Source organism: Denticeps clupeoides, chromosome 7 (assembly GCF_900700375.1).
Source record: "Denticeps clupeoides chromosome 7, fDenClu1.1, whole genome shotgun sequence".
In the NCBI taxonomy this organism is placed as follows: domain Eukaryota; kingdom Metazoa; phylum Chordata; class Actinopteri; order Clupeiformes; family Denticipitidae; genus Denticeps; species Denticeps clupeoides.
The window spans coordinates 22,443,961-22,459,399 of NC_041713.1; the positions used below are offsets into that span (position 1 = coordinate 22,443,961).

A 15,439-nucleotide genomic window follows, 5' to 3' on the forward strand; every position below is an offset into this window, starting at 1 on the left:
ATGAGGTGTCATACCAGTCTACAAACTCCTGCAGAAGCGGACCATGGTTGCGTGAGGGGCCTGACAGCAGGGACAGGAGGACTGTGTCGTCAGCATCCTTCACCTGGTGACAGTTGGGCAGTCTGTCCCTGCAGTCATCTGTGTATAAGATGAAGAGCAGAGGAGTCAGCACGCAGCCTAGTGGTGACCCGGTGGAGGTATAACGGAGGTCAGAGAGAGTGTTGTTAACCATTTCTCTCTGTGAAAGTCCAATATCCACAGGAATGTCTGGTTGTCAAGATGAAAGTTTGAGATAAAGTTTAGTAGCCAGGATGTGGGGTTGCAGAGCGTTGAAAACTGAGGAGAAGTCAGCAAATAAGAGTTTTTAGGAAGGTGATGATATATAGTCATATATTACACAGAGAAGCAACAGTAGCCTGAAGCTGCTGCTGGAATGTTACAGTGTCCTGGGTTTCGGAGCTGCTTAAACATTCTTGACGTCATTGGTGACATTGGCGTGCATATTTTGCATCTGCATTTTTTTGGCAGCCATTTACCCATTCAGGGCATTTACACAACAAACATTACTTCATGAGATTATCAAGGTGATCAGTGTGTTCATAAGTATACAGTTTGTGGCAGACAGTAATGGGTTTGAACTCTGATGCATAATGCTGTAATATCTTTATATCAGTAAACTATAAGTGTTATATTATTCTAAATATAATCTATTGTGCCTCAGATTTGAACCAAGATAATCCTGTGAGGTTCCTATAAACCAGAGTATTTTTCAAGTTGGTGGGTCAATCAGGATTGAATTTTCTTCCTTGCATAGGGATGATCCACTGGTTACCTGTGGTGTCCCACCTTAAATTCATCTATTAATAAGTTAGGTCGTCTCCCTTTGAGGGAGGAGTGTGTGGAGGGGCGATCTCCTCCAGATTATAAAGGGGACAATGCTTAGAGGTAGAGAACAGATGACTGCTGACACTGTGGTGGATGCTGACACAGTGGCGGATAAGGAAACGGACCCGTAATCGGAAGGTTGCCGGTTCAGTTCCCAAACCACCAAGGTGCCACTAAGGTTCCCCGGGCGGCGGTCATGGCTGCCCACTGCTCACTAAGGGTGATGGTTAAATACAGAGGACACATTTCATTGTGTCACCGTCTGCTGTGCTGTAGTTTTTCACAATGACAGTCACTTCCCTTTCACTGATAAAAACATTGTGCATATGTCCATTGTATGAGAAGGCCACAGTTCACAGGTCGTCGTCACCACAAGCAGCTACATATCACAATTTCTTTATAGAATGGCTATGGCTTTGATTTGTTATGGTTATTGTTATGCATTACTATTTCTGGTCCATGGCTAGTTTTATTAAAGAAAATTAAAGGCAGACCTATTTTTTTATAAATAAATATTTCACATGTTTTAATAGTAAGATAAATGTTCACCAAAACACGTTGATAAGTGATTAAGATTTATTGTTTAAAATCTACACGAATGGGTGATTTTTGGCACATTATGTACAGTACATAGAAATAAGACAATGCTGGACAGTTTAACATGCTCACCACACAAAATCTATGACTGAGCAAAAGAGAAATTTAGCTCACTTGTTCACTCTCTTATCATCAAGCAGATGAACCATTAAGGCACATTCTTTTACACTTTTACAGCCTACAGAATTTGACCCAGGTTCAAATCCCACTTACTACCATTGTGTCCCTGAGCAAGACACTTAACCCTACATGGCTCCAGGGGGACTGTCCCTGTAACTACTGATTGTAATTCACTCTGGATAATGCTACAAATACCACGTTTGCTATATGGCACAAATGTAAATGTAAAGGTATGTCGCACAGACAAGGAATTCAGATTGGAATGCAGTGCAAATCCGGATCAGCGGCACTACTGAACATACTGCAGCCACAGAAAGTACATATATGATGATCATATCGTTTAGGTTGTCCTAGACAGCCCACCAGGGCCATTGTTGTACCCAGCCACCAACATCATAACTACTAAAGACAGAGGGACCTTCAAATGACCAATGTCGCTAGAATGGACAAACACCACGGACCTTGACATTAGACTAGATAAATTCTACTCTACTTCTACTCTGCACTGCCCAGTAACTTTCTCCAATTCACCATGTTGGACTATTTAATATTGTACCGCGTGGCTTGGTAGGAAAACAGGAAGCATTCACACGACCTCCTGGTGTCTCTGTTGCCGCTGAACAGGCCTGACTCCGGAGGGGTGCCACGGGCCGGCGTTCCGGACCGGAGTTTTGTAGAGACTACATATGATGGAACTGCATTTATACACATATCAACAGGTTCACACGCTAAGGGCAATCAGGTCAACAAAACTCCGGTTGCACCCGTCCGGAGTCAGGCTTTGTCAGAGACAACAGAGACACCCAGAAACTCCGGAAAGGCATACGGAGCCGAAGTACCCTACAAAGTCAGAGCCGTGACAAATACTAGTCTTACTCTTAAAACTATTGGATGCCTATTGACACCTATTACATTTACATTTACATTTACAGCATTTATCAGACGCCCTTATCCAGAGCGACTTACAATCAGTAGTTACAGGGACAGTCCCCCCCTGGAGCAACTTATGGTTAAGTGTCTTGCTCAGGGACACAATGGTAGTAAGTGGGATTTGAACCTGGGTCTTCTGGCTCATAGGCAAGTGTGTTACCCACTAGGCTACTACCACCCTATATATTATTACCCTATTACATACTCAGTGTACCCCAGAAGGGGAAGCCATCCTGTTTTACTCCCTTTTTTCTCCATGCGTTTTTCCTTGTGTGCGGAAAGGGTCAAAGTGTGGGGGTGTCAAAGCCCATTGAGACATACTGCTTGTGATGTTGGGCTAAATAAGAAATTAATGTTGGTAGTTCCATAAAAACAACTGGCCAACGTACAACCCAAATTCAAAAAGTTCTTGCTTTTCCAGCCCATAGTTGCCCTTGTGCCAGATTTTTTGGGACCTGTAGCAATTTGAAATGAGCTCATTTACTGGATAAAGGTGTTTCCAGTTTGAAAATGTGTTGATATCTATATTTTGCTCGCATCATTTGATTCGCATCAAGTTTTTTAGTGGTCCCATTTTTTCCGACATTCAGGTTGTACTACCAAAGATGTTTGATTTTATTTGGATTAGTCCTGTTTGTCTTTTCTTTTTTCTATCAATTAATAAAACTGCGGCTGAGGTTACTCTGGAGTATTATGTCCGGTTGTTAGTTTGCGACGTGTAAACAACGCTTAATGCTTTAAAGGTTAAATTACCGAATGAAAAGCCAGATTGATGTTAATGTATCTTACTTAATAGGCCTACTGCGGCAAGGTGATGCTGGGGCACGTCAGCACTGGTGTTGCATCACAGGAACATTCAGTACCCAAATAATCATTCGCCTAATGTTTTAGAAATTGATTTAAATTTAAATTTAAATTGAAATCTTAGTGTTAGACAAGTAGTATAATTTGTATTGAATAATAAATGCTTCATCTGTGCTTCATTATTGTGTGTACATATTGTGTGTATATATGCACACACACACACACACATATACATATATATATACACACACACACACACACACACACACACACACACACAGTACACGCCTTTGTATGTATGAATTTGTGTGTGTGTGTGTGTCATGTGGGAGGCTATAGAAGGAGAACCTTCAAACACACACAATCGAGGTCAGAACAGCTCAGTCACCTTCCTCTTCAGAGAGAACTTAGATTAACTTGTAACCTTCTTATAGTCTGACTCGTGAATAGAAACTACAACAGATTGTATCCTAGTGGACCAGAACTGATCCCTTCATCGATGGTAACATGGAAGCACGTCGTAAGTTTTCACATGTTGAACTTGTTTTTAATTGGCCGCATTTGATGAACTTGAACGGTATGAGTTGAAGCGCTGCATGATTTATTCCGCCTGCGTTACCTGGAGCAGGTAGCCACGCCCACGCCGGCCACGCCCCACTTCCTGAAAGCGCCGCGGAGCCGCCGCTCCGGCTCAGATCCCACGGCGTCCCGGCCGCAGAACGACGTCGCCATGAGCGCAGCTGTGCTTCCGGACGGCGCCTTCCTCTCCGCGCTGCCGCCCAACTCCGCCGTCACCACGTACGCGGTGCCGCCCGAGACGCAGCTCGGCCGCGGGGGAGCCGCCACGGACGCGGCCAAGGCGGAGCGGGTCCAGCGGCAGGTCGCGGAGCGGCTGGCGACCATGAAGGTGTCGGGCTCGGCGCGACAGAACGGCGACAGAGCCGCGTCAGGTACAGTAGGCGTCCTCACGGGACCGAATCACGGAGGAAACAGATAGAACCAGAGCAGGAACTTCCTAACCTAGATGGAACTTGCAGGCCTTATTGCACTGAAATCAAGTCCAGGCGCTCCCAGGCATTCCCTCCCTGGACAGGCCCGAACAAGCAGGCGTGGGTACTGCGGGGAACGCCTGGACCCGGGTGGGGTTGGGTTACAGGTGCCTAGTCAGCATCCACGAGCCCCGACACGGGACGTCCAGTCGGGAACGTCCAGCATTCCCACAGGCACCGAACCACCGGATCGGTTTTGCCGGAAGGTTAATAGAACTTATTTATTGAGGCCATTTTTATGATTTTTCCCTAAAGCTCACGGCCAGTAATGTGTGTGTATTTGTTTAGGGTGGGGCAGAGTTGGCTCAGAATGAAGGGTGTGGCTGACACTCTCATCAAACTAGTTTTACTCCCTCCCTCAAGCACACACACACACACACACACACACACACACACACACACACACATCTACGTATGCACAGCGTTGCCGGTGAACTGTCGGGTCTTCTTATGGGTAATAACAACAGTTGACAGAAACTACAACCACTTTCTTTTTTTTGAACAACATCTAGACAACAGTTTAGATGAATGGGTAATTGTGATTAATTAATATTTCGCAGTGTGAGTTTTAACACCTGTTTTTTTTTGTGTGTGTGTGTGTGTGACAGAGTATGGAGGATCTTCCAGCATGAAATACCAAACTTACAGTCCTGGTTTCAGCTCCAGATCCTACGTGTTTTCTGGCGCAAGGGCAGCTATGGTGAGACTTTATTTGAATGAATCTGTGTCCATTTTGGATGGATGCGGTTATTATTACTTTATTACTTTATTATTTCCATGTTAGACATCATGTGGTCAAGTAAAAAAAAAAAAAAAGAAGAACGGCAGCCGGTATCTGTGCCGTATCGTGTGTGAAACCGCATGTCAGCAGAAGGCGGGTCAGTTAGCTGGTCATCCAACAGTCAGTTCTGAACCGCGCATGTTTTAAACAGCTCGTCACGCGCTCGGGAGGCTCATCTGTGTGACATTTATCCAAAGGTCCCGCAGGCGAGGAGCCAGTTTACCCAGAAATTCTCCTCCCGTTCCGCCGTGGACATGGGCCCCCGGACCAAGGTCAGCGGTGAGCGCGGCGGAAGCGCGTACAACTACGACGACGTCCGCCACCAGGGAGGCGGCGGCTCCGGCTACCAAACCATCAGCGGTTACCAGGGCGGCAACGGGTTCCAAGCAGCGGCCGGTTACCAGGGAGGTCACGGCTACCAAACCGTCGGAGGCTATCAAGGTGGCGGCACTTACCAAACCGCCGGAGGCTACCAAGGTGGCGGCACTTACCAAACCGCCGGAGGCTACCAGGGGGGCGGCAGTTACGACGCCGTTGGAGCGTACCCGGTAACCAGCGGTTACCAGACCCTCGGCAGCTACCAGGGCGGCGGAGGCGCTTTCCACACCGGTCGCCACACCTTGACCCGCAGCTTGAGCCGCGGGGCTCTGGACCCGGAGACCATGTCCCTGCGCTCGCTCCACGTGCAGCCGGCTCAGCCCATGGCCACGCAGAGCTGGGTGATGCAGGACGAGACCGACGGCAGCCTGATCTCCGAGCGCGATGCCACCTTCTCCGCGGCCGCCCCGCAGACTCTGTACAGCGCCAGCAGCAACGGGTTCGGCTCCGGGGCGGGCGCGGCCGCGGCCCTGCGCCAGTCGGGCTCCTTCACGCTGCCCATGGCGCGCCAGTCCTCGCTCAGCAGCACGCTGGCGCGCTCCGGGGCCGCCGACGAAGCCATGCAGAGGCAGTTCTCCTTCAAGGGGCCCGCCCACCGCACCATCAGCCGCATCAATACGCAGCGGCAGAACCGCATGAGCATGGGATCTGCGTCCGGTGCGATGATGAGCTCTGGGTCGCAAAGCAACCTGCCGCTGATCCAGAGACAGGCCTCCATCGCCCGCTCCATGTCCATGAAGAGCCTGCACAGTGTCGGAAAGGGCATGGACATCGACGGCAACGACTTCACCGGCAGCATGGGCAATCTGAGCGGGTACGACGTACTTTTCCCACACAAGAAAACGCACACGCACAAATATTTGTGTTGTTGCACTTCACTTTACTCAGTTGACCAAAGTAATCCCAATTTATTATCAATGTCCAGAAGCACAATTCATATTTTAATTGAAACTACCGTACTATGGGGAGTTGATGGTGTGTCGCTCCTTAAATAACTGATATCCGGTATTTATTTTCAGTTCAGATATTCGCACTTGTCAAGTCATAATCTCAACCGGTAATTGCTGTGGTGTAACAGCGGCATGACTTTTTTTTTTTTTCGTCCTGTAGGAAACCTTTTTTCCTGATTTGTGGTGGCACAGTCTGTAATTGCTGTGGCGCAACAACCACATTGTTCTTTGCGGTGTAGGAAGACTCTTTCCCTGTCTGCTACAGAAGTGTGTGTGTTTGTGTGTAAAACGACCCCCCTCTCGCTTCCCAGGATTAACAGCCTGGACGTGCCCACGGCCATCATGCACCTGGAGTCCTCGGACCCGGACCTGCAGGTGCTTGGAGCTGCATACATCCAGCACGAGTGCTACCACAACAACGAGTCGAAGAAGCAGGTGATCTCCCGCCTTTAACATTTCCATCCGCGCTTTAAAACCTGTCGTTTGGACATCGTCACCAATGCGAAGACGAGCGTAAAGAGCCGGCCTGTCTCTGCAGGTGAACCAGATGAAGGGCATCCCCCTGCTGGTGCGCCTGTTCACCAGCGAGAACGAGGAGGTCCAGCGCTACGCCAGCGGCGCGGCGCGGAACCTCATATACGAGAACATGGCCAACAAAGTGGCCCTGATCGAGGCGGGGGGCATCCCCAAGCTGACCGAGGCGCTGAAGCAGCCCGACGACGAGCTGCGCAAGAACATCACAGGTGAGAAGCAGGATGAATGTGAGGGCGCGGCCCATCTGAACTGTTTGAACTTGCACAACAGAAAGTTGTGCCTTTGCCTCGAAGCCAGGAATCACACCCTGTTCCAGTCCGACATTTTATCACCAGGCATGCCTGGATGTGCAGACGTTGCGCAAGGGCTGCTGGGAGAAAGCGCTTCAACATATTTGTTTGTGAGGTGCAAGGATTTAATTGCAATTTTTTGAATCGAGACATAATGCGATATGCAAGATAATATTATTTTACACTTCGTGTGCAGGCATTCTGTGGAACCTCTCCTCCAAAGATAACCTGAAGGAGAAGCTGGCCAGGGAGACGCTAGCGGAGCTCACGTCCAAAATCTTGGTCCCTCTTTCTGGAGTTGGCAACCCTGACTTCATCGAGCAAAACGCATCAGAAAAGGACATTTTCTTTAATACCACAGGCTGTCTGAGGTACACACACACACACACTCACACACAGCCACGCCCACACGGTCTCTGAAGGAGGGACCTATTCCACCTCCCTGTCCATCCCTCACCGTCTCTGTAGGAACCTCAGCTCCGTGAACGAGAAGACCCGCCAGCAGATGAGGGAGACACCTCTCCTGGTGGACGCGCTGGTGGGCTACATACAGAACACACTTGGTGACTCTAGAGTGGAGGAAAAGGTTTGTGCATCTCGATTTGAATTTGACAGGTTTGTTTTTTCTTCAATGTCACGCGTCACTTTGCTCGTCTTGCAGGGAGTGGAGAACGCCATGTGCGTTTTGAGGAATCTGTCTTATCAGCTCTACAGCGAGATCCCCGCCTCTGTCCAGCTGCGTCTTGAGGGTCCCACCCGCATGCAGAACACCTCCACGGCCGAGGCCATGGGCTGCTACACCCCCAAGAGCAAGAAGGCCAAAAATGTCCGATTACTCACTGCAGCCTGTCTTTTGTGGAACTGGGGACCAACCCGTCCTTTAAACCAGGAAATGTCTTCTCGGTCCCCAGACGCAAGACCAGGGCTTGATGTTCACAGAGGTGGCACGCGAACCCAAGGGCATGGAGTGGCTGTGGCACCCCCAGGTGGTGGGGATGTATAATTCTGTCCTGCAGCACTGCGAGGTCAACAGCATCACGAGGGAGGCGGCGTCCGGAGCCCTGCAGAACATCACCGCAGGAGACAAGCGGGTCCGTTCCGCTGTCTGCGTCTTTGCGTGCCTGTACAGAGCCGGTTTTTGTGTTATTATTGGTGATTCTTGTTCTTCTCCTGTCCCCCTCTTGGATTTGGTACAGTGGGCGTCTGTTTTGAGCCGCGTGGCACTGGAGCAGGAGCGGATGCTCCCGGTTGTCCTGGATCACCTGAAGACTAACAATGATCTGGAATTACGCTCTCTGACCGGCTTCCTGAGGAACCTCTCCCGCCACGCCCGCAACAAAAACGACATGGGTCAGTTTCTACGAGGGGTGACGCCGTCAAGGCGGGGGTTTAGTTACGTGACCTCCAAGCTTGTGAGTTCAAATGTCGGGTCGGATCTCTGGGTCCTCCGGTTTCCACCCAGCCGGGCCCAGTCGTTCAAGGGCATGCTGGTGAATTGGCGACGGAATTGTGAGCGTGTGAGTGAATGGAGTATGTGTGCTCCCTGCTGGTGCCCCGCCCTGCACCCGGCCTCCGGCAGCCGTGACCCTGAATAGTGAGTGAGTAAGTAGTCAAAGGGTGTGATGTAGGAATAACTGAATCATCTGTGCAGTTACTGCTGTTTCTGGAGGGGGTCACATGAGCACAAGGTGTCTATGAAACAAATAAAGATTAGTACTTATTTCATTAAAATATGAATATGAATATTAAATTATTAAATTAATACATTACATTATAGTGATAATGAATGATAAGTGGAATTCGTGTCTGGTGTGAATACATAAATCATATATAAATAATTGTCATGGGAAGGACCAGGGACATAGCTGCTGTTACAGTTGGACATGGGGGAGATGCGCTTATAGGTCCCTCTCCCTAGTGTCCCTGATAATCTGTCTATGACAGACTAACCCACGTCTCTCTGTCTGTGCCGATCTTGCATTGCAGCAACAAAGGTTGTGAGCAGTCTGGTGGAGAAACTGCCCAACGATGGCAATGACAAGGAGCCTTCCAGTGACGTTTCAGTGAACATCTGCGGGGCACTCAACAACCTTGTCACTTGCAGTGAGCTAGCGGCACGTGACATCACATACTTTCAGGGTCTGCCCAAGCTGATGGGCATCAAGAATTCACACGACAGCAGGTAGGTGTGGTTAAAAGTTTGTCGAAATATTGGCCTAAATTTATTCTATGTTAAAGCAAATGCAAACTGCGCCCCTAGAGGTCAGGCAGAGTTTTTTTGTGGCAATCGAATTTTGTGTGATGTTTATGTGTGAGTTTTTTTTTATGTTAAATTACATTTCAGCTGTTTACATAACGGATGATCAATCTAATCTTATTATGTTGCTTTACCGTTTTCCGTTCTGTGTTAATAGATGTTCTCTTTCTTTAAATGTTTTTAATATTGTCAAAAATATGAGACAAAAAATAGGTCAATCATGATTTAAGAAAAAAAAAATTCCTTATATACTCCTATAACATTATTTGCTGGGACAATTACAAGTGCCTTTTTTTTTACTTTTATAAGACACTAAATGATCTACCACAGGACACATGCTTACTCCAGTATATTCGTTTCTCATTTGAGGTGCACCGTCCAGATAATACTGAAATGCACATATCATGATCTTTGTCCATACGTCAGGGCAGGTCAAAGTTTGAGTTTACATGAGTTTTACCTGTTCAAAGTGTTTCTCTTTCCAGCCCAGGAAAACTGAAAGCAGCTAAATCTGCAGCCACTGTGTTGTGCAACATGTTCCAGTACAAAAAACTGCACAAAGAATACAAAAAGGTGAGACTAAAATTGTCCTCAATTTTAGATGCACAACAAGAAATGGGTTCTTGCGGTCATTAAAAAGCTGGAAAAGAATTTTGAAAAGTTTTATGGAGATCTGAAGTGTAAAAACCCTGGATCATGTGTGTTTAAAATGAAAATTCAGAACATAGCTGGGTATTTAAAGCGAATGTCGGCAGCAGGGCGTGTTAAATGTTTCAGTTGACTGTCAGCAACGCTGTTTCCGCTGAACTGTTACACCTTCAGGCATTTCAGACATGAGTGTGAGCCTGAGTCTCTACATGTCCGTGTCATTAAAGAGAGACACTTTGTGTAGTTAATATAGTAGTTCACATCTGCTGTGTATGAAGAGCACACACCCGGCCCTGAGGCCATTTTCCTCCCTTCTCACCTCACACACAAGCACAAACTGCAGCGGCGATAGAAAAGTGTGGATAGCTGGCATAGGAGAGGTGTGCGTCTGATTTCCGGACCAACAATTTTCGGTTCTAGAGTCCGAGTGTGACTTGTTGTGTGTGTGTGTGTGTGTGCATTCTGCAGAAGGGCTACTGCAGACAGGACTTCGCTGACCTGACCATCTGATGCTGCCTGCCACACTGGCGTCTTCGAAGAGGACGTGACAGTTCAGAATGCATCCAGGGCAAAACTGACGCCCGCTAAATTGTATCTAAAGAGGAAACTGTGGGTGTCTTTGTGTATGCGTTGTGGAAGAAACCTCAGGTCTGTATATAACCAGTCACGTTATAATTTTTCCATCTGTGGAGCTGAACTCTGGAGTGTGTTTTACTACCACAGAAATAAAACACAAACTTTGAACTTTGCTTCTTTGCCCGACAACAATAAAATGGACAACATGGACAATAAAGAAAAATATGCAACATGATGACCATAAGCTGACGGTGGATCCAGAACAAACTTCTAAAAAGGGAAGAAGAGAATCAAAACTAAATTTCAGTAACCAGAGTGAATGTCACGTAGAATAATTAATCAGTATTCTAGATTGCATATTTCTATGCTTATTTTTCTTTATGTCACGTAACAGGTTATCCCATGACCTCATTGGTCAACTCCACTCAACACTGAAAAGTTTATTCATTTCTATTCTTTCACAGTAAACACTGCCATAAATACCACCATGAATATATAGATATAGATTTTGAAAAAGCTAGTTAGCTGGTATTGTATAGTTTATCTGGGTGTATAATAAATAAATCATAAAGAATGTTTGATAGAGAGCTGATATTTGATGTGCTTATATGTGTGTGAAATTTATATAGCTGCAAGATGACTTTGTTTCTTAAAATATTGAAAGGAATTTCTATTACTTTACATTTACTAAGACTGTATTGAATCATACAATGAATGAAGTGATGAAGACATTTAATCTTGTACAGCATTCTGAATGCCTTCAATGCATTATTAGTCCAAATGTAATTAAATAAAAAAGGATTTTAAAACCTTGTCCTCAGCTATTGAATGGTGAAGACATTACAGTCCATTCTGCATAGCATCTGCCATTTTTTTTTTCAGAAACATACAATCATCATGGACAAGAATGTCATGGCCTCTCTCATATCTGATTTGTCCTGCTAGAAACATCCTATGCTCCTCTGTCTGATCCAAGCTCACCTTGGCCCCCCTGAGAAGGAGGATGGCTGGGATGATGGGTGCCCTTTGCCCGTTAAAATATTTGCCCATTAAAATTCACATCTTTAGTAATAGTAAAGTATATTTGTGGTAATGCCTTAAATGTGTACATGAGAATAATATTTGCAATTAGGAGAATAGTTTCTGGCAGATTATGTCAGATTGTGAGAGGTTTATATGTAAGGCCTGTAATTCATTAAAAAGACTTCATGATATTTTTAACTGAGTTCTGTAATACAGCAGTGCAGAAATCAGATCTTGTCATAAGCAACAGCATCACAGTTGTAATTTTGAAATGTATAAGCAGAAATGTCTAATAATTGTGTTTTATGGGAGGAAGCTAATTACAAGAACGATATGGTGTTAGACATTTATATTTTTATGTCTCACTCTTACTGGGATGGAGAAGCAGTCAAGAAGGAAAATAGGATGCTGATATCACTTCCCATAACTGACTCATCCATTTCAGAGTCATGAGTGCTGGAACCCATTCTGGGACATTCAGCCATGTGGGGAACATTTACTGGCATTTACTCACGCGTTCGGAATTGTTGCCCATTTATAGTCACCGTTCATCCTAATGAGGAGGCTTGAGGAACCCGGAGTATACCGGCGCCAAACGTGGGGAGAGCAAACTCCACCATCACAGGAGCCGGGATTCCAAAATGGAGGTGTGAGGACATGACAGTGCACACTGACTTTTTACAATGACTGTTCTTTTTTATTGCCTTGTTAGTGCTGTGCTTGCATCTATACTACTGTACTACTGCTATACACCTGCACATGGATGAAACACTCATAGAGATACAGGCGGACCTACGAACACACACACACACACACACACGGATATGACACAGTTTCATATGCGAATGTGTTTCACGTGTGTTTGTGTAACAAAAGTCTGAAATAATCCCTCTCTTTGCATAGCCCATGATTGGCTGTGACATGCATGTGCCCACCAGAGGGCGGCCCTACTCCTCACTTATCTATCCTCCTCACATGCTTTCATGTGTCTGCATGTGGCTTTATTTTGCATTTATATTACCTGCTGCTGTTTGACTCAGGTTTACATATTCAGAGTATGAATCACTCATAGTGCACAAAGTCTCATCAATATTTCTTTTAATAACTGTCTCGTGACACGATGCAGATTTATTAGGTTTCACTATAGTAAATATATATATTTTTTTCTAAAAGTCTGTAAGAGTCAAGCCCATTAAGACATAATCTATAAAATAAATGTTAGCGTTGGTGTTTAAGTCTTATTGTGGTGCTTTCTCCCTCTTCAGAACTACTAATTTCCTTAAAATGGGAGCCTTCAAATGTCAATGGTTTGCCTGAAAGTAGAAATCAGCTGACTCCTCTGGTGCCTACAACCACTAGCACCCAAAAATATATTACATCAGGAGAAAAATCAAAAGAAACGGCCTATTTGCCATAATTTTGAATGCCGTGGTTTTGAATTGGGCCTTCTAATCAGAAGGATGTGAACTTCATACACGTCAGGTCCATAAATATTGGGACACAATTAACACAATTTTTTTTTTGGAATGGATTTGGAATGAAACAAACAAGATGTGCTTTAACTGCTGCTTGAATTTGAGAGCATTTAAATCCAAATTATACCAACATTTACCGTTTGTATATCTGCCTCCCACTTTATAAAGAACCAAAAGTAATGACCAAATTAACATTCACAAATCAAACTTTCACCTTTTACTACTTGCTTGCAAATCCTTTACAGTCCTTACAGTCTGGGTTACGTCCCTGGTGATGCTCTGCCAGGCCTCTACTGCAACTGTCTTCACTTCCTGCTTGTTTCCCATCGGTTTTTGTCTTCAGAAAGTGAAATGCGCTCTCAGATTCAGGACTTGACCATTGCATAACATTCCACTTCTCTGCCTTGAAAAACTCTTCGGCTGCTTCTGCAGCATGCTTCGGGTCATAGACCACTTCTGAAGCATTAGGACGAATATGAGCAGATTGTGTTGTCCAATTCATTTCAGAGTCCCTCCTGCTGCTTTAGTCCACAGTCACATCATCAATGAATAACCAGTTTCATTTTCAGCCGTACATGCCCACGGCGTTGCTGATGAGGTGGAATGGTTCGTCTCCTTCTCCATACTCTTCTCTCCCCATCACGCCGGGACTTGTTGATCTTTGTCTCATCGTTCCATTGGACATAAAGGCTTATTGAAAAATGTTGTTTGGTCTTCCAGGTCTTTTGGTGTTGCTGAGTTCACCGGTGTGCTCTAGTTCCAAACTATTTTTTTTGCCATCTCTCTGATGGGCTTGTTTCTACTTTTCAGCCCAATGACTTGCTTCACTGAAAGTCACTTTGGATCTTGAGTTATTGAGGATATTGAGTGTCGACAGTAACAGATTCCAAATGCAAATAGCAGACTTGGAATGGACTCTAGACCCTTTATCTGCTCATGTAAATGGGATAATAAGGGCTAATACTTATCCCAACTTAAGAAGGGGGAGGTAAAAATACAAACTTATAAGTATTTTTATGGTAGAGAGAAAAAACCAAACATTTCTTCTTTTGGGTCAGATTTCATATTTGTACGCATGTGCAGGTAATATTTAAGGGCCAGTGTGGCAACCTCTGTTGGACACACCTTAATAATATTGGCATCCAACCCAACGAGGGATGGACTTGTGATCTGGGACAAATAAATAGTTTGAAATATTGGATGAATGTCCCTTGTAGGATGCACCTATGCTGATTAATATTGTACTTAGGGGCCATCTTGGGTTGAGTGATGTTCACTACGCTCATGGGACCACGAATGCTGAGTTCCATTATCATTATCTGGAGGGGGCCGGAATATCGTTGTGTTCCTTGTTATCCTGATTGTGTGTATCTGTTGTGAGTGTTTAAATGTCTCCTCTTGTATCGCTTCCCTGTCGGGTCCTTAATCTGTAAGTCCTGTTCTGATGCGTGAACCCGTTTCATGTAATAACCCCCCCTGTTTGTGAAGCCGAAAGGCTGCAGTTAAAGCGCATCTTGATGATTTCATTTATTATTATTATCACATTTATTGTGGTGGTGTATAGAGCCAAAAAGATTACAATTGTGTTGATGTCCAAATATTTATGGAGCTGACTGTGCATGTTTAGGAGATCAAACATCATGTAGAGTGTGAAAGCCCTATAATCTGTGATCTGAGTTGGCCCGGGACCACCCTGCCATGTAATTGTAGAGTGCCCGTCTCCTTAACCTGCTCCAGTAAACCATGTCCCCTGTGCAGTTGGCTGCAGCTCCCTGGGACTGGAAAATGAGTGGCTGTGTATGAGCCACACCCATACAGTAGGCCTGTCTTAATTACTAGTGGAAGTGCTGCTCAACCACTTAAAAGCAAAAGGGGCGAGAATGCTTCTAAATCAGGCTGGGCGGAACCATGGTGCCCATACGGGCGGAACGCATACACACGGTGTGTTTAAGAATTTTCCAGTAAAGGGTGGGCTGTTTTTAGTGGAAACGCTGTGCGCTACTGGGTTGGGAGCAATGCACTTGACCAAGACATACTGTAGTTTGATAAATGCTACTTCGAAAAACACATGTATATATTTTTGATAAAGCAATAACCATATAAAATTCCTGGTAATATTTGGTAAAAAGCCCATGCAGTATA

General features: G+C 45.5%; 1 protein-coding gene across 2 annotated transcripts; it reads left to right on the top strand.

Annotated features, from left to right (window-relative positions):
• Positions 1-3,820: 3,820 nt before the first annotated feature.
• Positions 3,821-11,608, top strand: LOC114794867 (plakophilin-3-like). Of its 2 annotated transcripts, XM_028987684.1 has the most exons (14): positions 3,821-3,856; positions 3,962-4,286; positions 4,994-5,085; positions 5,364-6,358; positions 6,806-6,929; positions 7,033-7,237; positions 7,515-7,689; positions 7,787-7,904; positions 7,980-8,144; positions 8,230-8,409; positions 8,515-8,668; positions 9,305-9,500; positions 10,061-10,148; positions 10,692-11,608. In XM_028987684.1, exons 1-14 carry the CDS (start codon positions 3,836-3,838, stop codon positions 10,731-10,733), a joined length of 2,880 nt encoding a protein of 959 aa, XP_028843517.1. In that variant the 5' UTR covers positions 3,821-3,835; the 3' UTR covers positions 10,734-11,608. The 2 variants fall into 2 exon arrangements, with proteins under 2 accessions (XP_028843517.1, XP_028843518.1); XM_028987685.1 differs by lacking the exons at positions 3,821-3,856; positions 3,962-4,286 and adding an exon at positions 4,301-4,839.
• Positions 11,609-15,439: the final 3,831 nt, after the last annotated feature.

Coding starts and splice junctions, on each gene's coding strand:
- LOC114794867 (XM_028987684.1), top strand. CDS start 3,836: ATGGTAACATGGAAGCACGTC. Junction 8,410..8,514: donor TCACCGCAGGAGACAAGCGG/GTCCGTTCCGCT, acceptor GATTTGGTACAG/TGGGCGTCTGTTTTGAGCCG. Junction 8,669..9,304: donor CCGCAACAAAAACGACATGG/GTCAGTTTCTAC, acceptor CTTGCATTGCAG/CAACAAAGGTTGTGAGCAGT.